Consider the following 24255-nt stretch of genomic DNA (forward strand, 5'->3'; position numbering starts at 1 on the left):
GACTAGAGATAAACTACTGCATGGGGCCCTGCCTCAACAGCACCAGAAACATTACACATATTACTTCACACACAAGAACACTAAACACGCAATAAAACAATAGCCACTATCCTCAAAATGCAAGTTGTATCCTTAAAATGTTTTCTCTAAGATTAACCTGAATTAGAAACCTTTACCTAAATTAGAGAGGAGAAGCAATTAGAAAGCAACCATGAGACACATTTTCTTGAGTGATCTCTGAATAGAGACAAAAGTGAGCAGACTGCTGTCTATCATTGGGTGGCTTTTCAGGTTCCGCCACAGTGTTTTAGAACACAGGGAAAGGCAGGTTTGTATGACCAGGTTTCATTCAGGAATGTCAGCACGTAACAGGTTGTTGTAGAAAGAGGGACGGAGGGAGTGAGCCAAAGAGAGGAGGGACAAAGAGCAGGAGAGAGTCATAAATACAATAATTACAGCTTAGACAGAAATAAACGACGCACTCTCCTGGTCCCACAGACTGCCTCCGTAGCTAACAACACTGCTGTCCCACTGACAGGAGGAAAATAGAGAGCACGAGAACCACCTACCTGTTCTCTGAGTTGTTTGTACTGTATTGTACTGGGATTTATTTTGACTACAATTTCTTTTTTATTTCAAAGCATGGATTTGCTTCTGGATTTTGGCTAATTATGACAGATTTCCTTCTCCTAGTTTTCTTCAAGCCAAACAGGATTTTCTGGACTCATTTCACTCACGAGAAAAAGTAGTGGGAATCAGTATGTCTGTGACTGCCCTGTTCAGGGGCAAGTGGGGGCAGAAGACACAGGAAACCCCAGTGAAGCCTCCAGCTGCTGTGGTTCAGTCAGAGGATGATGACGAGGATGATTCCAAAGCTGGTTTCACCCGAGAGCCTATTCGTAGGAATTCCCGCTTTTACCGGTCAATGAGGAAAAAGAGGCTGGTCTCATCTGAGCAGTCTGAAAGTAAGAGAACATCAGGCGTTTGCTATGCTCTGAGTGTAACTTTGTATTTTTACTGTATATTGGAGATTACTTTTCTCTCATTTAATAATTAAGTGTTTTACCTAACTCAGACCATTTTGCAGTTACTTAAACGTATGTATTAACAGCCTTCATTAAAGGGCTAGAAACTAAGCTCTGTCCCAGCTTTAGTTATGGAGTTATGTTGGATACTGTATACTGCTGCTCTATATTGTTGTCCCATTCATGCAGTTGATGCTGCTGTTATTGAAAGTGGAACAAAGGCTTGGTAGTCCTATGCTCCAGTAGAAATCTAAATGAATACAACTTGAGAAACTGGTTCTGTTTAAACAGCACAATAGTCTGAGTATTACTTTTCGCTCCCACAGTCATCTTCTACCTTGAGGATTTCAAGTTCAAAAATGCCTGAAGTTTGTGTGTTCAAATGACACAAACAAATACAGCCAAGCAGCAAAGTTGTCCACATACGGCAAACTGATGGGAGTTTACTAGGAGACTAAGATAGAATAATAGTGATAAATCATTTTACGAAATGTTTTCCATACTGTACATTTGTCAGTTTTTTCTACAACAAAGGACTCTATTCACAAATGCAACAATAAAGTGTTTGAGCTTAGACTTTGCCCAGCTTCTCAGATAGGCCTCTGGCAGGGATCTAACAAATTATTAATACATAACTACCTGAACCCTTATGGCCTGAAACACAAAGTGTGTTTTCCAAGGTACTTTCCTTATTGGGAACTCAGAGATCACATATTGATTAAAATATTGTTATCTCACACCACCAGTTAATACCTATAATGAGTATTTAGAATGATAGCTTTGTTCTTTGCAATTCAATAAGGAAACAGTGTGATCCTGCTTTGATTGCAGGTTTAATTATACACAGCAGATGTACAGAAATTCAGATTCAACTGTACTCACAATGTTAAATGCATTTACTATGTAGCATATGTATATTTAATTCAGCAATTATGTCATTTAAGAATCCCCATAAAAAACTTACAATAATATATAATATGTTTTATCTTTTTTCTGGAATAAAAGAAGATGAGAAGATCATTGAATTCTGAAGATCATTGAATTCTGTAGCTTGCAGGACACAAAAACAGCTAGTCTCCTTCCATCAGACGTGTCTGGCTTCTTAAAACCTTCTCATTGACATTATTTATGTATTTTTAAACAGTACGTTGTGCTTCTTGCAAGAACAGGTACAAATGAATGTGTTCCTATGTTGAACAAAGAAATGATTTATGAGACTTCTCTATATTTACAATTTCAATCTACAAATGAATTAATGGATAGTTTCCCTTTCTTGCCCTGGCGGCTCACCTAATTGACATATTCTATGTAATAAGGCTGAGTCTTTACCTCATCCTTCAGCTTTTTCAGTGCCACAAACAGAAATTTAAAAAAAACACAGGGTAACTTTGCATTTAGTCCTTATATACAGTCTATGATTTAGTCACATTGATACAGAGTGGTAATACTATAGTATCTTTCAAACACAGTGAAATACAATTCTTAGGTAAGTGCTCCAACTTTTGAAATCTTCTCTAAATGTGACAAACAAGTTTCCCTTATAGGCTATATTATATTAGTAATGAACTCCTTCCATGTTCCTCAAAGAATAAAACTGCTGATCTGCATAATAGCAGCAAATCACAGTATTAACATCTAATTAGTGATGACTGGGCGACATAACTGACGACATAACTTAGCCTTTTATAAATTTAATATTTAATAAGCATCCGACAAATAAAAAAAAAGCATAACTGAATAAAACCGTCCAACCATTATCTATAATGCTTATCCTTTGAGGGAGGTGGAGCCAATCCCTGCGAGAAGCGGGGTACACTCTGGACAGGTTGCTGTCCATCACAGAGCTGACATATACAAACAATCATTCACTCTCACATTCACACTTGCAGGCAATTTAATAGAATCTCCAGTTAATCTGCATGTCTTTGGACTGTGGGAGGAATCTGAGTTGAGTAAGACCTGTTAGATGTATATTAATCACATTAATTAACCCTCTAAGTTGTGAACAGTTTTGTAACATCCAACTTGAAGTTGTTGGTGAACATTTAACTGACCATGGTATGTGCCAGGGGGTTTGTAAACTTTTTAAACTTGACTGTGGTGTTTTACTCTGCAACCCTATATGTGGAAGTCTAATGACTACTCGGGTTTTGTCATGTTGTCACTATTTGCTTGGCTGGACCAGTATGGCTCGCACTGGCTAATGTTTTGGTAACATGTAGTTATGTTGTATCCTGTTAGGCTGCCAAACCTTGCAGGAATCCAATTTAATTCAACTTCTTCCTGTTAACCACACTTAAGGCGAAAGACTAGGACTTATTTAATACTTCATTTGCTGAAAGAGTAAAATAGAGTGGCTAAAAGGCTCTGGTCTCTAACAGTCAGCTATAGTTATTGAGAGCATGGTAAAAAAACAAAAAACAAGACCAACCATGAATATCAATTATTTACTTTTTAGATCGATTTACATGTATTGGTTTGGCACCAGATCAAAAGAAACCTGTTGTGTATTTTGGGGAAAAAAACATTTTTTGATTGACTCATTCTTCCATGTGCATAGTTAAAGTGTAAGTATTAGTATTCAAGTGTGTGTGACCAAACAACATGTAAGTAAATGCTATTTTATGATGCTGATGCGGCTCCATTTTGAAATGTCTCCTAACATCTTAAAAAGTACTATATTGACTTGTGATGTTTGAACAGTATATACCCTATACCTCCTAACTAGACATAATAATACTAAAGTTCTAAAGTGAATTCTGTCACTAAAGAAAAAGCACTGACGCATCATCAGTTTATTGCACAATCTGAACTGAGGCCTTGGGTGTGTTCTCTCGTCTGTAGTCAGGTGACCTTTGTAATGGAACTGTTGACTATTCAGATGACAGAAAGACAACAGCAGCTAAACATAGTACATATATAATATGAAGCGTTGTGGGATATAGAGAAATCAGCATGTCTTAATGTTTAATATGAACATCATGTTTATTGTATCTATATTCATGACACATTAAATATATTATTGTGTCATCTAACAAATGAATTTTTATCAGAGTTCTGACTAGCATATTTGCTTGATTAATAAAAATAAATACACATAATTTAGTTTTACATTTAAAGGGTACATTAAACCAAGTTTAGGAATATCAGATCAGATCTAATCGGCAAGTGGCCCCTGTATTTTTACAGCCAATGCCATTTTGAAATGATTGACAAATGACAAAAATCTTTTTTTCACAATTGTACCTGTCTCTCCAGTTTCTAACAGGCCTGGATCTGACCACAGTCCATCCAACAGAGCAACTGTCTCCCACTCTCATTCTCCTTTACCCCACAAATCACCTTTGTTGCCCGGGGCTAGACGGTGAGTCTACATGCCTTCACTACCCAACCCAACAACTGAACAAAAGCACGCCCGGAAAACAAACAATAACGCACAGTGCTTATTTAAACACTGACATACAGCATGTTTTATACATCATGCATGGTACACTCAATGGCTTATCATGTCTTTGATAAGCACAGAGGTCTGTCAAACCAAAACTGTTCAGTGACCACCAGAAGGAGACTGCACACGCTTGTGGTTACTAATCAAAGGGTCAATGTGCTGTGAAAGATTTACTACCAGTTGTCAGGTTCACTTATTCCATTCTTTAGTGATGATATTAATGGCTTGGACAGTACCACAAACATCATCTTACAAAATGACCATAACGTTCATTTAAATTAAATCTTATTTGTATTGTTCCAAATTACAACATATGTTATCTCATGGCACTATAGTTGGTCGATACCATACAATATTAAAAAGAAACAAAACAGTTCCCAAAATGACAAAGCAGTTAGCGACTGTGGAGAGAAAAACTCCCTTTTAACAGGGAGAAACCTCCAACAGAACCAGACTCAGTGTCTCTGCAATGGGATCAAATAAGCCACTGCGTCTTTCAACATGTTAATGTTCTGATCCATGAGTACTCAGTAATCATTACTACATTACATGATAAGTACTCAAGGGTTGGACCACACCTGTTTCTGAACTCAGCTTACTTTTGATCTCAACTACACACCTGTCTGGTTTTGTGACTTTGTCTTGTAGGTTTGTAATATTATTGTGGTGACAAATCTGTGCACAGTCAGACAAACATGTTGACGTCCTGACAATAGGTGTGGCAGATGTGAAAATTGTTTAAGAAGTAGTTACAAAAGATTATGTTGGAGGACTGCAAAAGTCCTATAAAGATTTAATGTCACAGAGCAGGAATTACTTTTATTCAACTGGTGCCATAGAATGATTCTGTATTTGTCACAGTGTAAAACGGTTGGTTACAATACCACAGTACCTGTAGTACAGATTGTAATGCTGGCAAAATGACTACTTTACCAGGTTAAGGCTATATACAGTATATACACTGTATATTAACTATATAATATTTCTCTGTATTAGCCTGCATAACAACATAGCAATTTCTACCAAGAACAGTTAGTGGTGTTAATGCCTGGTTTCTGTCATGTCTACTGTACTTGTCCATGAATAACTACTAGTGACAAATACATATTTAAAGGGATCATTCACTGAAAAAATGAAAATGCACTCATTATCTACTCACCACTATGCCAATGGAGGGGTGGGTGAAGTGTTTGAGTCCACAGAACACTTTTGGAGTTTGAGGGGTAAACAGTGTTGCAGCCAAATCCAATCCAATTTAAGTAACTGGTGATCCATTTTTTCAAATGTAAAAAAACTACAGAAAAAAAAACATAAGGTTATCATATGGCATCATTTATTACATCATGTTTTTGCCTAAATGTCCTCTGATAACCTCCTCTGCATCCGCGTTCACATTTGCACCCACACACCAGAATTACACATACAGTGCACACAAGCTCTCACCCAAGAGCACCTGAGGCATATCTAAATGTTCCCTGATGCAGTTTATAAACTGAACAAAGAACATCTAAGCTCAAAAGTTAGCTTTCAACCTCATCTTACAGTTTTCATTCAGCAAATGATCCCACTTCTGGGCTCAAAGCTAAAATTGATGCATGAGCACAAAAATTATCATCATATCCCACACATAAACAAATATTTTGGAGAAAATAATTGAGAATATGTCACCTCAGCAGACTCCAGACCAGCATTCACAACCACAGAGTCAGAGTCAGAGACATGAAAATTTATGGGAAAACTACATGTCCTTTGCCAATTTTCCTGGCTGTTTTTATTACTTTAAACCACACAGATTAAACATAACACATTCATTTTAAATAACATGCAGTGATGCAAGTTATGCATTCAAGCCATTGTTTCTCCAATGATCAATAATCTTAGTTTTGTCGTGAAGCATTTTGTTACGTCTTTTTCATTCTGATGTTTGATAATGATGGTTGATATATACATGTGATATGTTTAGCCACAGCAGTGAGTGATGACAGCTGCTCTGGTGTTACTGCAGAACCTGATGCAACAGTCAGTAAAACTGCACATGTTCTTTCACTGTGACAGGTATAATGAGCAGTGGGACGGACACAAGTATGGACTTGTAAACTACAGCAATTCATTTATGGTGCAGAAGTTGAAATGAAGCTTGTGAATGTGTACCCAGGTTCACACTGAGACAAAACCAGGTGTGAGCACAGCTTCATAAATCATAAAGCTGATGAACAGAATGCAAATGCATATTTCTGTTTTGTGAGCTTTAAACATATGGCCCAAGGTCAGCAATCTTATCCTCCTCCCATAATGTTTTGAGTGATTTTGCTCAGGTGTTTACCACCTATGTTAAAGCCTTCAGGAAATGTACAGCAAAGAGGACCCAGCCACTAGATCAGGACACAGCAACTCTAATGAAAGCACAGAATGCACTCAAACAAATAAAATGAAAACAGTGATAACTGTGAAAATCAAATATAGTAACGGATGGACAATGTCTTCTGTACATGACAATTAACAATGTGGATAAAATATGCCTGTCAGCATTTTTGAGGAATTTCATGTCAGTAAAGATGGCTTCTAAAGATGTGATTGTAAAGATTTCCTTTTCTTTTGCTTTTGAATATAGTCTTCAGCATTCACCAAAGCTCCACGATTCCAGACCTGTGTTGCCAAGCAATGGCGAGGCCAGCAGCAGACATGCTCGGTACAGCAAGGATGCTGTGGATAAGAGAAGAGGAGGTGTGGGTGGAGGGAGTGTGGACACATCAGCTGCCTCCAACAGCAAGCATAGAGACTTTGCAGATGACAGGATCACTTACCGGACTCACGGCATTCATAGCGGAGATATAAAAAAGCTATCGGAGCAAACGGCTGCAGCTTGCACTGTACGGGAGGTCAGAGGGAGAACCATGAGCTCGCAACAGTCCAGTTCTAACAGAGCACACCAGGATTACTTCAACCACAGGTCAGACCAAATGACTCTGAAAACACAAAAATGTAGAACAATGCATGAGAACAAATTTTTTTTATAAGGCTTAAACTGTGCGTGTAAATATTTGTAGCTGTAAACAGCAGATATTAGACACATAACAGGTTAATTAAAATGAGGAACAATTGGTGCTTTTGTTTGTGGAGGGACAGATTGACAAATACATTATGAATAATGTATTGGAATAACTGGAGGCACAGTGTTTTTATTTTCATCAGGATTTTAATGGTAAATGGTAAATCCTGTGCCGCAGTTAAGCCTGTTGTTATTGGAGAAGAGAATTCATCATTGTGTGGCCTATCTGTGGACTTGAGGCAACAACAGTACTGCTGCAGGATTTTTCAACAGTAATACTGAAGCAATTCATCCATCCATTGCTGTCTGCCCAAACATGGATTTCCTCTGTTGTCTCTTTTCAGGTTGCTGAGCAATAGAGAAAGCGCAGAGACAATCTGCCACAACATCAGCATCATCAAAAACATGGGTGAGAAACGACTTGTTAAACGGTGATGGTAGCACATACATCCCACCCACTTTTACTACCTCTAGAGTCGCTGCTGCAAAGAGATCATATGACTAACATTCAATAACAGAGATATCTCATTAATAATCTCTATACCTACAATGAGCTGGCTTCAGCACTGCTATTGGGTTGTACCTGTTACTACATATCTCTGACTTGTTCATCAAGGTCAAGTGCCTCTCTAAGCTGATCGTCTGGCAGTGTTGACAGTCTGCTCACCATTGTGTACTTCAGTGTGTACACTGGGCAATGGTTATTTGCAGGGATTAGTCCAAATTGACTTAAGACAGCACTTTACCTGGGACTTCCAGCAATACAAAACGAAAGATATATTGTGTGTGTGTGCGTGCGTGTGTGTGCTTATGTAACTCTCAGTCCAGTTCAACACCCACCAAAGCAATCTGCAGTATATGACTGAGGGAGATTATGCAACAGGAACTGCTTGTTCAAAGTCACCTTCCCTCTTTATATACACGTAGCCAGTCCTCCCTGTAAAGACCATCTGTTCTTATCAGCTAACTTTCAACCCACCTGAAACTTGGTGAGCGAGACAGGATCTGTGTGGCTCTCCAACCTCCGCACTGACTGCAGTGCAGAACACAGTTGAAGTCCTACACACCTCTGGGCAAGCTTCTGTTTGACTGGCCTCCGTCCCATAAAGAACAGAGACTCTCTTTTATTAGTGTGCAGAGCTGGAACATAAAGCTGTTTGTATGACCTGTTAATGAGTGTCTGATCATGCTTTTGCAAATGAAAGCAATAAGAAAAAATGATTGGCTTTGTTTGGATGTTAAAGTTTCAGTGTGTAGAATTTAGTGACACCTAGAGGTGAAGTTGCATGTTGTGGCTGGATACTCTCTACTATTTCACCCTCCCCTCCCCAACATGAAAGAGAACCTGTGGTGAACTTCAGTTGTCATGAAAACTCAAAAGGTTTTAGTTTGTCCAGTTTGGACGACAATAAATAATATGGTGGCCTCCACAGAGAGGCCCCCCTCCATGTAAATATAAAGTATTTAAATATAAAGGGCCCCTTCTAGGGTAAAGAAAACAACAATTCATACAATTTAGATGAAACACACCAGTGAAAACATCAATAGGATTATTTTATATTCAATTGTTAATAATAGCAAGACATTACTTATGACTAGGATAAAAAAAGATACAAAATCATGTCACCATGAAACTGATTACTTACCTTAAGACTTTCTCTGACAATTTGTCCAAACATTTATGTTCAAATAAGAAGGTTAAGTAAGGTCTGAGTAGCATGCAGTACCACAAGTCAGATTCAAAATCCTTTTTTTTAGATAAAGATTTAAAAAACTGAAATGAAAAACAGAATTTTATATATATTTTTTAGAAATAACATGTTTGATAAATCAGGGAAATCATATATGAACAAAACCCTCTGCAGAAACCTTAAAGATATTTAGCTGATATTTGCTGACATTTGCTCGGTCTGATGGTTTTGCATGTATTAATACATATTTTAAGCAATTGTGCTTTTGTTATAATATGATATAAAACACAGATACCAAGACAGTGTAATGGGTCACTACTACAATGACTATTATAACATCATGAAGACCAGCTGATAGATGTGATGAACAGGAAAACTGATCTCTTTACCACCTATATGTGAGCAGCAGTGGATGTTTGACAGAAGGCTGTTTGAGAAAGTCTCTCATTCTCTTCTGCTTTTTCATCACAGTGCATTCCATTATTAAACAGGACATATTTATAAATATATGCATCTATATTAATAAATAGAAGAGGTTGGTGATCACAAGCAGTAGATTCCAATGTTCTTGTGTAGACAGGAAATCAGATGCTTCTTTTTGTCTTAAACACTTTAGATTCATATTTTACACAGACTAGTGGAACAGAAGCTAGCCCAGCAGTGTGGACCTCTCTAAATCTGATCTCAGTAATGTCACAATGGTAACTCAAGCCTTTGCAAAAAGCAAAAAGGAAATCCTTTAAAAGCTTACTGTCTAACTCATGTCCTTCTGACCCTCCAGCCATCTTGTACCAGGAGTACCGGGATACGTCAAAGCAGCAGGAGATTGAGCAGCGGCGGCAGCGTGACAACATCTCCCCTGGGGTCTCGACAGGGACTATGGTGGCAGAGCCTGGAGTTGTGTCCCCCCCAGCGCTACAGCTGCGCCGGAGAAACGGTGATCGCTCACTGAACTTGTGGCAAAATCTGGAAGCTGTGCAGGCCAGTGGGATGCTCACCCGGTTACTGCAGAAAGAAATCATAATGCAAGAGGTTAGTTATGTTACAGTGAACAGGTCAGTGTGACCTAGAGGTTTCACCATGACAGGCAACTTAGAAATTACTTTTCTTTGTAATGTGTACAGAAATAATGTGCACATGTAGCTTTGAATGGCACTATCAACACTTATATGCAGTTTATAAGATGCACCTACCATTGTTGTCCAGTATCCCTATAATAAATTTGAGAAGGACCTGACTGCAGACTAGATTGGGAACATCTACCACCATGACTATTAACATACATGATGTTGTGTAAAGCATGACTGCATTAAAAAAGCATTGCTGTCCATTTCTGCAGATTTGTCCCAATGGCCACCTGTGGTATTGCGATGAAAAACAATCCCTACAGATGATTAAGAGAGAAAACTATAAAACAGTAGACAGGACAGCTCCAACAGAGTTTTGGTTGCACTTTGTCTTTTGGGTTTTTATTCAATTTTGATATTTTTAAAACTTTCCCTGAATCTGGAAAATGGAATTGCAAAAAGCCCCAAAGATTTATCCTGCAACTGTCAGGGGAAATGGTGTGTATGGACAAAAAATCCCATTTTGATCTTTTGCACAAAGATTTGTTTGACTTAACATGTCCTCGCTCGGGACAGGCATAATTTATGAGCCATTTCTTATAATACGTCCATGGACAACAGATGGAGGTGTTTCTTCTGTGATATTGTGGTTTGGCAGCGTTTGTGTTTGATTAGTTTGCTGCCTTTGTCACAGGAAGTAATAGAAGAAGACAGTACATGTTTGAGTGTCTGCTTCCTTCATGCCTACAAGTGAAGTGACATAAAAACAGAATTTAACAATTATTATTATTGTTACAAAACTATAGGACATGCCGAAGTGTCCTTGCACAAGATACTGAACCCCAAATTGCCTGATGGCTGTGCCGTTCTCATAGAAAGGTGCTGCCCATAGATGCACTGTATGAATGTGTGTGAATGGGTGAATGGCAAACCTCTACTATAAAGCACGTTGAGTGGTCATCAAGACTAGAAAATCTATATAAATACAGACCATTTTTCATTTAAATTCATTGTGGGTAGAGGACGACCCCTTGAGCCACAGCCCCTGGTACATCAAGCCAAACATTTTTGGCTGTTTTTTGTTTTCCAGGGGACAAGTCCTGAAGACCGTTAGAGACTTCACCCATTTGAAGCTAAGAGAAACCACAGTGATGGGGAAAAAACTTTTTTATCAATATCATATCATATGTATTAATACCATATCATATGTCATGAGGACTTGAGTGATTTATTGTATAGCTGCACATAGTTTGAAGGATGATACATTGCACAGTTCAGCAGGAATATGCTTTACACGGCTGCTTATTGAGATAAAATTTCATTATTTGGCCGATTATTTACGATATGATTACATTGTTTTGCCCAAAGTCGGTTAGCCCAAATGCCCCCATCCTATGTGTTCTGTTGGTCAACCACAGAAATACACTAATGTGGTATGAGAATGTGAGATGTCAGACAGGGGAGTCGACAGTAAATATTCAGGAGGATAGAAGTTTGCTTATAGAAACCAACACATATACAGTTGGAGAGTGAATGACTCTCATTTTCATTTGACCACAGTGCTCGAACCATGTGACAACAGTGGCCATCAGCAAGTGGTGACTTTCCTTTGACCTTTTATTTTGAGCAGTGTTGGTGTTGTGTTCCTGTATGTATCCAGACTTTAATGTTTACAGTCTACCCCCCCCCCCACACACACACACACATTAGCCATAATAACCATAATAAAAAACTTAATTTGTATGACACATTTCATACTAGAAATGCAGCTGAATATGCTTTACATAAAATATAGATCAAAAACAATGTTGGTGAATATTAATATGAATCCTGATAAATGTTAATTGATGCTTGTAAAATTAAGGCAAATTAATTTTAAAAATGAATAAACCCATAAAGGCCGAAAGTGATAAATAATGTGTGCAGGAATGCAGGCAAGTGAAAGATCAGGTAACAGGTTGAAGTAAAGAGAAATGTTTTAAGTTTTCGTTTAAAGATTTTTACTGAACTAGCTTCTCTGATAACTAACGATCTACAAGATTATGAGATGTTATTGAATCCTTAAAAAAACTAGAGAGTGGACCTTTGCACAGAGATTATTTTAGTACACATACAGTTCCCACAGGTGAAGGATGAACTTCCTATGTCTCAGTGGAACACTGAAGTTCACCTGGAGCATAATTTCTCTCAGGTGCATTGCGTGTGTACTAGAGTCAGCTGTGCCAGCAGGACATTCAATTCAATTCAATTCAATTTTATTTATATAGCGCCAATTCATAATTTACATTATCTCAAGGCACTTTACATTTAAAGGTCAAGACCTTAAAACAATATTAACGTAGAGAAACCCAACAGTTCCCACAATGAGCAAGCACAGGCGACTGTGGAGAGGAAAAACTCCCTCATTAACAGGGAGAAACCTCTGGCAGAACCAGGCTCAGTGTGGGCGGTCATCTGCCTCGACCGGTTGGGGTGAGGAAAGAAAAGTAAGGGGGGAGGAAAGGAGAGATGGGTGGAGAGCGGGGGAGAGAAGAGAGAGATGAGGTGGAGAGAGAGAGACCGGGAATAATTTGGCACCATCAAAATCAAGGCTAACCATAACAATAACAATGTATAGATCTACAACATGACTAGATATATAAATAAATTGCTAAGTTCTTGTAATAAATGAAGACAATGGTGATGGTGGTCGTTCATATCAAATGCTTACTGCATGCAGGGAACCACCATCAGCATTGATGTGCCTTTTGCTTTGCTTTTCTGTCCATAGGCCATGTTTGAGCTTGTTACCTCAGAGGCATCGTACTACAAGAGTTTGGAGATTTTAGAGACTCACTTCCTACGTAACCCTGCTTTAGTCAACACTCTCAGCCAATCCGACATGCATTTTCTCTTCTCCAACATTGAGGAGGTCATGAAAGCCAGTGAAAGGTAGGACAAGGTCTTTTTTAACATTCTCTTATCTGTTTGTAATTTACATCTGACCGTACCAAGTTTCAATCCATCCCTGAGTCATGGTCCCTTAATATTTACAGGTTCCTCATGGATCTCGAGCACCGAATTGAGGAGTCCATTTTAATTTCTGATGTGTGCGACATTGTTTACCACCATGCTGTGGAACACTTCAGTGTCTTCATCAAATACGTTATCAACCAGGTTTACCAGGAAAAGAACTACAGACGTATTTTGTGAGTAACTGTTTTTTGTATACATCTGTTACTATGTGCAGTTGTCTGTGGATTGGTACATGAGTCACATGCTAATTTCCAGTTGAAGCAATTGGTGGCATTTATTGTGATGTTCGACTTTGGACATTTCCTTTTTGAAAGCAACCACAAACATGAGACCTGTGCTCAGAATAGTGCTGTGGGCTGCTTGACTATTATAATGAATACATGCTTGGAGAGAGAGGAACTATGCGTAAGAATAATAGGCGTAATCCTTCATGCATTTATTTTTTTGTGCGTAGGAAATGCTGTCACTTTTCGGAGAACAGGTTTGTTGTAGTCATGACGAATGTGATGTGCAGGGTGTGGTTGAGTATGAATATAATAAACGTTTCCCTCTTCATCAACCACACATACCTGAGTGAGAGAGTGTGATGTTCCCATGCACTGCAGAGGGCAGCTACCTCAGATGGCAGCCAACGAAAAACCTTTGAGACCGGCTGTTTGTTTAAAAATGAAATATAAAATACTGCATGTTCAGAGAATATTGTTGCCTGTGGTTAGTTCAAAAGCAACATTTCGGAAATGCACCACTGATGAAGTCCATCAGATGTTTTGTCGGGGCAGCAGGAGTCAGGAGTGCCAGGCCTAATTACTTGTCACATACAATCACATCCATAGATGAGCTGCAACGTAGAAATGTTAATTAGTTAGTTGTGGGAAGCATGTGACAAAACTGTGAAAGAAGCAAGTGACTAATGATTGTGATAGTTGGGAGGAGGGGAGCTGTTTCTTTCTCAGCTGTGAAGCATGTTTCTTCCTCTTAAGAGCTTTTCACTGCCATTCATTCCAGGACAGATTATTTCCAGGTTGCATATCATGAAGCAAAGGCGATTTGCTCCATTACTTCACATTCACTAACAGGGTTACAGGAGAAGGGGCTTTTCTACTGTTTTTTTACAGAACCTTTTCCCATAAGACTTAAGTGCATGATCCATTGCACATATTTTAGGCAAATTAACCAAAATCATATTACACAATGTTTGAAAATGGAACATTCCAGGCAATATCTACATCCTGTTGAAGGCTTCACTGCTGGATCTTATCTTTAAAGGATATAACTGGATATATGTTTTTCTTATTGTTAAACAGGTCCCATAAAAAGACCAAATACAACCATGAATTTATCTATTATAAAAAAAAAACCTGCATTGCTGTTTATTAGCAATTAAAGGTAAGGGCCATCATATCTCATCTCTTCATGATTTTGATCTTTATTTCCTGGTTCAGACGCTGGGTCTTCAAACCCTTTGGCAGTAAAATTGTCCAAACAGAATGTTGCTGGGCGTTACCTCTGATGAATGATTGACAGTCACTACTCGAAGACAATGTTAAAAGAATAACAACATGAAACATTACAGGTGAAACACAAAATAATTATTCATCGTAAAGCTTTTAAAGACAAGAGTCAGTGATGAGCTGAACCAACTGTTTAATAACTTGTAACACTGGTAAACAGTTGGTAAACACCATTTGCCCGCTTGTCGGCTCGACTGTGGTGAATCTGCTTTTTTGTATTTTTGGTTGATGTTGTTTAAATCATTTAATCTGGCTCAAACACATACAGTATATGACTGAATTCCTCATTTCCATAGCAACCGGTGTCCTGTTGTTCCTGCTGTCTCCTTGATTTGATACTCTTTGCACAGAACATCATGTTTGACTACTGCACATATTGATATGGAAGAATTCACAAGTCATGTGCAATTTAAAGTCATATCAGTGACACATTAGAACACTACATTAACATGTATTAATCTGCAACTGAGATTAGACCTCGATTAATAAACAACCTCCTCCTATTTCAGTGTGTTTGAATGTTTTATACAAATGCCCTATGATTTTTTTAAAAAGAATGCAGCCTATTACAAAAATGTTGTGTATTACTCTCAAACCTGTAGATGCAGTTTATCATTGGGATTAATTCATAAATGAGGACAGCTTCAGGAATAATGGCTCCTCATTCATCAACAATGAGATAGGAAATTTGTTTTGTGTGTTATGCTCCACACCAATGAAACAACATGCAGGAACAAGTGAAATTAGAGTTTAATCCATTTAATCTTTTGCCATCTCAGGCTAGTGTATTTTAACTTAGCTTTTTATAGCGTACATACACTGCTTTTATTGACTCAATATGTCTTATATTATTTGTTTATTATATGTCTATTTTTTTTTTTACATTTGTGGATTTTTCTTTCTGCACAGTAATGTAATCAGGGTGTGCCTAAAAAGAGATCTTGCTCAGAGGGATTCCATGTATAAATAAAGGTTTGACTGAATGATAAGTATATTTTGTATTTGCAGACCACACTGTGTTTTATGGTGACTCATGGGGCTTTTGTTAAACATTTAGTTTGTTTGCTCAGGTTTAGCAGGAAGTTCTTGTCCTTTATGTGACAAAGGAAAAAGTAGTGACAAGCACTATTCTTTAGGTCAACTACAAGGATGGAGTGAGTGTGTGTGTGTGTGTGTGTGTGTGTGTGTGTGTGTGTGTGTGTGTGTGTGTGTGTGCGGGGGGCAGAGCTGTGTGATCACTGTTTTCTTATGCCTGTGTGTCCAGAGAGGGGAACCAGGCTTTTCGGGAGGCCATGGCTGCATTGGAGAATCATCCTTGTGTCAGGGGCCTGTCCTTCACGTCATTCCTCATCCTTCCATTCCAGAGGATCACAAGGCTCAAGCTGCTTGTTCAGGTGAGTGTACCAACATGAATATAAGACATTACGGTAAATTGACGAGATTCAGAAATAAGTTTGAATATATTTTTGGACACATGTCAAAGGTACCATTGTTCAATCATTTGTTTTCAGAATATCCTGAAGAAGGCTGAGGAGGGCTCAGAGAGGGAAACAAATGCTATAAAAGCACATCAGCAGCTGGAGCAGGTCAGTCAGGGAGCTGGGCCCAGTGAGGTCGCTATGATGATTATATCAATGTAATGTCATGACTGTTTATGTTGGTTTTATTTATGCACTGTGATGGCTGAGCACACACATTCATACAAGCACACATTCCAGGTCTGTTAAGATGTGTATGTTAAGATGTACATAACTGGTGTTATTAACTTAAACTTCCTTTATTGATCCCACAAGGAGGAAATTCTTTTTACACTCATTTTACATTTTTATACATGCAGTTTAACCCAATCCCACACACAGAGGGCTCAAAGACATGCACATTTTTGGAGAGAGATTGTAGAGTGATGGGCAGCCCCAGGAGAAGCGCCCTGTGAGCAATTGGGGGGGTATGGTGCCCTGCTCAAGGGCACCTCAGCAGTGCCCAGGAGGTGAACTGACACCTCTCCAGCTACCAGTCCACCTTCCATACTTATGGTCCATGCTGGAATTGAACCGGTCACCGGTTCCCAAGCCAAATCTTTATGGACTGAGCTACTGCTGCCCTAGCGTTCACATAGAGATTAGAGACAAAACAATGTCACGTTGATAAGTGTGCAGTGTTCCTTGTGTCTGACAACTCTCTGTTTGGATATCAATCCCCTGCAGGGCTTCTTTCAGTCTAAAGACAAAAGTAACTTCCCATTTTACATGGTTAAATTTCTCAAAGATTTTAGATTGGATTTAAAAATCCACTGTTAAGAGTAGGGTTTTCCTGTCTCCATTTGATTGAACTAAACAATTAGTAGATTTTAGCATTGGGCTGTACGATTCGGAGTAAGATACATTACATTTGTACAAACACACACACACTCCTCCAACAGTCAAATGGCAGAGACATGCAGGTTATTGGAGACTAAATTGTCCATAGGTGTGAATGGGAGTTGTGAATGTTTTCTATCTCTAAACAGTCCTGTGATGGATGGGCGACTTGTCCAGGGTGAAGGCTGCATTCGCCCAATGCCAGCTGGGATTGACTCCAGCTGTGTAGATAAAGAAGATGAAGATTACTAAGAGAAAAAAAAGAGGAGAAAACAAGGTGCGTGATGTTTGAATGTAATTGACTGATGGTGAATATCTATGTCTTCCTCAGATTGTGAAAGAGTGTAACGAGGGAGTGAGAAAAATGAGTCGTACGGAGGAGCTTATTACGATAGAGAAAACACTGGAGTTTAAATCCAAGGTAAACAAAGTCTTATTGTCTTGTATTTCCTATTGTAATGAAGTCACACTGTTTAATTTTCTTGATGGCAGATTCATTGAGGGATTTGGGTCTGTTGATGTTGCACCTTTGTCTCTATCCAGTTCATAATATGAGCCCCTGCTGACATGGTTATCACAAAGTGGGAAAACTATGTGTTTACACCAAATACATAAATCAGTCTGTTATTTTAAAGGCCCTGGGGTTTTTTAAATTTATAACTGTTGCGCACTGTTACACATCTTACCCCATTTTGTGTGTATGACACTTTTCAGGAAAAGTTGTGATCTATAAAAACAAACTTGAAAATGTGCACACTTTTACGTTAACTCTGACCCATGCATTAAACATTTTGCAGACAGAAAGGCTCATTTTCACTAAAAGTAAACAATACAATTATAAAGTTATATGTGATTATTCACACATTAATAGTATATTCCATTTCTGGTCCTTTAATGTCAACAGTGATTGAACACAAATCATTCAGAATGGCAGGAACCATAAAGAGCAGTTTTGTGTACATTACTGTAGATTTGACTTTATACTCATATCTTTGACTTCTTTTAACCCCTGTAGTCTGTGCCCATCATTTCTCACTCACGCTGGTTGCTAAAGAAGGGGGAAGTGCAGCTGATGGCTGGACCAAAGAGCACTCGGACCATGCGGAGTCGTAAACTCTACCAACCAGTCTACTTATTTCTTTTTAACAATCTGCTGCTGGTCACCAAGCGCAGCTCCAGGTAAAAATGTTAAGTTTACTTTTCCTTTTTACTGGCAGGAAACAAATGCAGTGCTGCCATCATGAATGTTCTGATGTTTAGCTTACTATTTTAGAGAGGAGCATTTGTACTGCTGTGTAATTGTACTGCATTTTACAGACAGATGGTTGTTATTTAGCACTCATGTTCACAGACATAAATTGGATGGACAAAATAATAGAATCACCTGTCAGTACAACAGACTACAATTCAACTGCATCATAACACCTATGTATATAGATATACAGTATGTATCTGAGTGATACACATGTCAGCCAGTTGTTGCACTGAAGGGAGGGAATGTTAACTAAGCCATTTTGTTGTCAGTGGGGACAAGTTCCAGGTTCTTGACTCGTGCACACGCGCTATGTTGAGGACTGAGGACCTTGAAGACCAGGGCCAGCTGCTGGCCAGTACCTTTAATCTTAAACTACTGGAAAACCAAGAGGATCGTCAAGTCAACTACATGCTCAAGACGGCCAGTATGTAAGTATCTGTGGTGGAATCAGAGGAGCAGCAATGAATGAGATATAAGTTAAAGTACTGAGAGAAACTGAAGGGATGCGTCTCTGTCCACTTCCAATCAACTTCTGAATGACTCTATTTGTGAAAGCAGATGTGTACTAGATTTACTTAAACTGAGCTGTTGGTGCTTTTGTGACAGGAAGAACAAAATGAGTTTTTGTCGGTCAGGGGTCAGATGAGAATGAACAGTTCTCCGTCTCGGAAGAGCAGGTTTTAAGTTTTAAGATGTTTATTGTATAAACTTGCAAGCATGATTTGAGGTGAGCAGATAGACCGAAATCGATACAGGAGTCCAGGATAACAGAGCTGGGTAGGCATGTGAGGGATCTGTACATGGTTCTGATCCAGCGTTTCAGGTGTTGAGAAGGCTTGATAGACTTGATAGAATATTGGCGGGTTTGTCCCGGTGAAGGTTAGCAAAGCAAAACATGAACTGAAAACTGGCAAACAAGGTGCTTCAACTATAGTGTTATACCAACAGGAGTGACTGGAAAATCAAAACAATGACAAACTGCACACAATGGCAGGGAAAAACAAACACACTGAAGGTGGAGAAAAAGAGATAAACTCTAATATGATTGTATGGAAATCTTAATGACAGCAGACACAGGGAGCACAACACAAACAAATGTGAAGAGGGGGCCTCATTTATTTTTGTGTTCACACGGATGGGTTAAATACAGAGGTCAAATTTCCCCATGTTTGCATGTTGCTTGCTGTGTGTGGGACAATAAAGAGGAATCTTAATCTAGAAAACAAGCTTGAAAGGAAAAATGTGCGCTCCTCTCACCCATACAAAGACAGAAAACTTGTGATGCACCACATGAGGTTGAAACCTGATTACAGATCCACTTTATCATAAACATGAAACCAGCAGTGTTATTTGTGCTTATGCGACAAAACTGCGCCATAGGAACCTTCAATTCTAAAATATACAAGTCAACTTAAAGCAATTTACACTCATCAATATTTATCTTTCTGTTGTTGTAATAATATAATTTTGTTAAATTGTATAGATTGTCTTTGAATTTAATAATCCTGCAGTTTTGGAGGATAAAAAAATGGGTAGTTGATACAAGTTCTCTCACATTCTGACAGCGTGACGTAATTCTCTTTTTGCCTCCACCTTTAAATTCGATCATTTTTTATTTCAGGCACTGTACCATTCTGTTAGATTCACTCTCACTCACTGCATTAACTGCAGCAACAACTCATTACCATTCAGTGTATTTTTCTTTTATTAGTCATATCACTGCTGTGGCCACCAAACAATTTGTCAATTTTCAAGGGGGAAATGTGTGTTTGATGCAAATAAAATGAGGAAAATGACATAAACTTGGTGTAGTTCTGGTACATCCAGTTATAGGCTATTGTGTGTGGGACTAACTCAGAATGAACAACACACCAGAATTTAGTGCAGAGCATTAACAAAGGGTGATGTGACCCACTATACAAAAACAGTTCAAATCATTGCTTTATCTCATCTCTTCAAGTTTGTCGACCGATAGAAGAATGTAGAGTATATCTGTTTGTTGGTCCACATTTATATCCTGTTGTACCTCTAACCGTTTTCTAATTTATGAAATTCCGTGGACAGGAGTGACAAGCTGCGATGGATTTGCGCTCTCACTCCAAACCGGCGCACACGCTTTATGTCTACCAACGCCCACCAACCAGGTGAGACAGAATATCACACCAACAGAGTGCAGTCCTCAACATCCAGAAATGGAGACATGAACTCAAAGTGTGTGTAATCTTTAGACTCTCCCCAGGTGCAGTGTATTCAGTCATACTCATCTCAGGAGCCAGATGAACTCTCCATTGAGATGGCTGATGTTTTGAACCTCCTAGAGAGAACAGATGATGGTTTGTAGTGCCACAACTTTGCTCATATATCTCCTTTGAAGCTGTTGTTTGTAAAATAACTCCAAAAATGAAGTAGAATTTTTTATTAGGATTATTTTGTTGTCTCTCTTTCTATCTTTATGCCACTCCACAACACTTTTTGTGTTGTATGTATTACAGGCTGGATGATGGGTGAAAGGCTCCATGATGGTGAAAGGGGCTGGTTCCCTAGTCGAATAGTAGAGGAGATCCAGAGCAAAGAGGTCCGTGCTCAGAACCTGAGAGAGGCCTTTAGGATCCAACAAGCCCAAGAAGGTGGAGGAGGGCCACAAACTGGAGCCAGGGTTGGTCTGAGGGCAGGTAGACGCACCCCAAAGGTGTCCAGCTTCTCCAGTCCTTGGATTGATCAAATGGGGGAAAGCAGTGAAGTAAAGCAGTGAATGAGTAACTGTGATGAATGTCATCATTCAGGACCATATGCACGAAATGAAAAATAATCAGGAGACATGTGACTAAACTCCCATACAATGACACATTGTCCTTGATTTTCATTGAGCAGTGGATGGTATTTAGAAATCCACAGATGATTAAAGTGCTTGAGTCAGTATTCTTGAACACGTGATGCTGCATGTTTCATATAAATGTGTAGTGAATGTGTATTGTAGGCCCACACACCGTGGTGTGTCATGCATGGCACAAAGCTCTATGTATGGTAGAGAGCTTTGTATGGAAATGACAAGAACCCTAACAGTCTAAAGATACTGCTGCATGGACAATTTTTTAAACTTTTAGTGTTCATTTCATTGTAAAATACCCACAGACACAATGCACACATTAAATGTCCTGATAGTTCAACTGCAACTTAAGAAAGCATATGCAGGGAATTAAAGCAAAGGACCTTTATCAATTTCCATACATGTGCAGCCTTCATCTGGATCTTCTGCTCTTAAAGCCAGAAGTTAAAGCAAAATAAACTACTCTGTGGCTGTTCAATCGATTCTCACACTTTTGGTATCATCTACAGGCAATACTGATAAAAAGTGATGTCAAACCAGAAAGAATTACACATTTCTAAACATGTCTTTAATTTTAATTTGACATAAATGCATCAACAATTCATCTCAAGTGGCTGAAGTGCTTTTAACTGAACTTGCTCCAAGCTTCGCTAATCAAAATTGGGTTTCTGGGGGGCACCAGAGATACCACATGATGTGATTTTATAACCAAGATTTTGAATGTTGCAACTGTTTTAAGTTTAAACATACAAAACATACCCTAGTTTTGTACATGTGATGTGAATGTGTCCAGAAAATGTCTCCATACAATTGATTTCCGTCTTCTCTGGGGTCACAAAGGTCCAACTTACTGACATTGGCAGAAATTGGTTAAGTAGTTTTTGTGTAATTCTGCTAATTAATAATCTACCAATCAAACAACAAATCCTATAAACAGACACAGGTGAAGATATAACCTCCTTGGCAGAGGTAATAACTGCCTTATGATGAAAGAGACACTAGACACATTGGACAACAGTATTTCCCAGTTATTATTCCCGTTAGTCCATCAGAAGCTCTGATGCTGAGTAACTTCTGCTCTGTTCTGTCAAATAAGATCCAAACAGCCGTCTTCTCAGCCTACAGTGTTTGATACTCAAGATAGACAAAATCTCTTTGAAATAATGGGCACACACAAACAAACGCATGCTTGCACGCAGACACACACACACACACACAATTGTCATTTAATGCCAAATAACTGCAATATGTCACGAATGCATTGAATGTATTTACACTATGAACAACTATGGATCATTGTAATTGTAAAGCCTGTGTGTCTTTAAATACTGTGTGTACAGTACTGCAAACATAACATTTTTAAAGTAATAATTACTAAATAATTATTTCATTTTGTAAGATGTAAATTATTGTTCATAAAAAAGCACTGATCAGAGATGTGTGTGACTTGCTGATTATTACCTTCATTATTTAAGTATTTTTCTTTGAGCATGGGAGACATACAACTTCATATGCATATGTGTACTTCTAACTGCAGACATACATTTCTGTCACACATACCAGCAAAGAACTTCATGGTAATAAGCAGCCCCTTTTGAATTATAGTCACAGTTTAGAACATGCAGCACTGATGATTATTATTCATGGGGGTTGGGGGGGGGGCTTGTGCCACGGTCCCCTGCTCCTGCTCCCAGTCCGGCGGTGAAACCAGCTTACCCTGCTCCTGCTCCAAGGCCGGCGGGAAAGCCAGCGTCGCCTGGGAAGCTCTTGTGTCTTATATGAATCAGGAGTTAAGACCTTGTTTAAAAAAGTTGGACACTATTCAGTACCAGGCTTTGAGGTTATGTTGTTGGGCCATGAAGACCACTCTTCTTCTCTGGGAGAAATGCCTCATGAAATGAGAAGATCACAACTTACGCTAATATACTGGACAAACTTGAGGGAACATATCAATACTCATCCAGTTTAGAGCATACTAGAACCATGTCATTAAAAGGAGAGAAGAAAAGTAAAGTGTACAATTGAGTGGGCGAAAGACATGGGAATAGCTGACAAGAAATAAAGTCCCAATGTGCCACTCTCTACAACCCCACCTTGGACTTTGAAAGAAGGAGAAGATGATCTGCACTTATCAACAAAGAAGGATAAAGGAATACACCTAAACCAAGTAGGTAATTATTTAGAAGGAAAGTATCCTGAATACACCAAAATATATACTGATGCATCCAAAACACAGGAAAATAAAATTGTAATAGCATTCATCATTCCAGAGATGGACATTATAAGAAACAAAAGGGTTAGTGATAACCTGGCGGTGTTTATGGGGGAACTGTTAATCCATAAATATAGTGTTTAAGTGGATTGAGAAAGAAAACAACCAAGTTAAGTATTGATATGTTGGGATTCCAGCAGTGCCTTTGAAAGCATCAAAGACACAAGACATAATTTTAGAGAAAGCACATGAGATCAAAAGTATAATCTAATCAGGACTGAAAAAGAGATGGCAGGAGGAATGAGACAGAGGAACAAATGGCTCATACTTTCATGGTATTCAAAGGAAAGTAGAGAGGTATTGAGAACAACCACCAAGAGATACAAAGGAAGAGGTGATAGTATCATGGGGTTTGGTCATACAGGTCTAAACAGCACCCTGAAGTTAATGAACAGGCATAACACAAGCAGATGTGACAATTGTAATCAGCAGAAAACAATGGAGCACATATCTTTAGTTTGTCCACACTCCAAAGAAACAGTTCGACGTTAAGTCTAAGATAAATACTACTGAGGGGACTCAGGTGATGAAGGATATAGGGATATTCAGGTTTCTAAAAAACACAGGACTCTATAACAGAATTTAGGTAAATATCCATTTTGGACACTCCTTTCCAGCCGGTGGCAGTAATGCACCGATACGTTGTTTGTCAACCACCATTGAACATCAAGTTTTTAGATATAAAGAGTCCCTTCTATGGTGAAAAACAACAATTCATTCAATTTAGGTGAAACACAC

The 24255-nt window shown here is 38.7% G+C and overlaps 1 protein-coding gene across 1 annotated transcript; it reads left to right on the plus strand.

The window, feature by feature from the left end:
* Positions 1 to 461: 461 nt before the first annotated feature.
* On the plus strand, positions 462 to 22680 carry ngef (neuronal guanine nucleotide exchange factor). The gene is made up of 15 exons (XM_020088004.2): positions 462 to 965; positions 4284 to 4389; positions 7085 to 7423; positions 7867 to 7931; positions 9995 to 10245; positions 13051 to 13211; positions 13316 to 13468; positions 16071 to 16200; positions 16318 to 16392; positions 17495 to 17584; positions 18179 to 18342; positions 18688 to 18846; positions 20483 to 20562; positions 20647 to 20751; positions 20911 to 22680. The coding sequence occupies exons 1-15, from the start codon at positions 761 to 763 to the stop codon at positions 21168 to 21170; spliced, it is 2343 nt and encodes a 780-aa protein (XP_019943563.2). The 5' UTR covers positions 462 to 760; the 3' UTR covers positions 21171 to 22680.
* The last annotated feature ends 1575 nt before the right edge of the window (positions 22681 to 24255 follow it).

The sequence above is a fragment of the Paralichthys olivaceus genome, chromosome 11 (assembly GCF_024713975.1).
Source record: "Paralichthys olivaceus isolate ysfri-2021 chromosome 11, ASM2471397v2, whole genome shotgun sequence".
NCBI classification, from domain to species: domain Eukaryota; kingdom Metazoa; phylum Chordata; class Actinopteri; order Pleuronectiformes; family Paralichthyidae; genus Paralichthys; species Paralichthys olivaceus.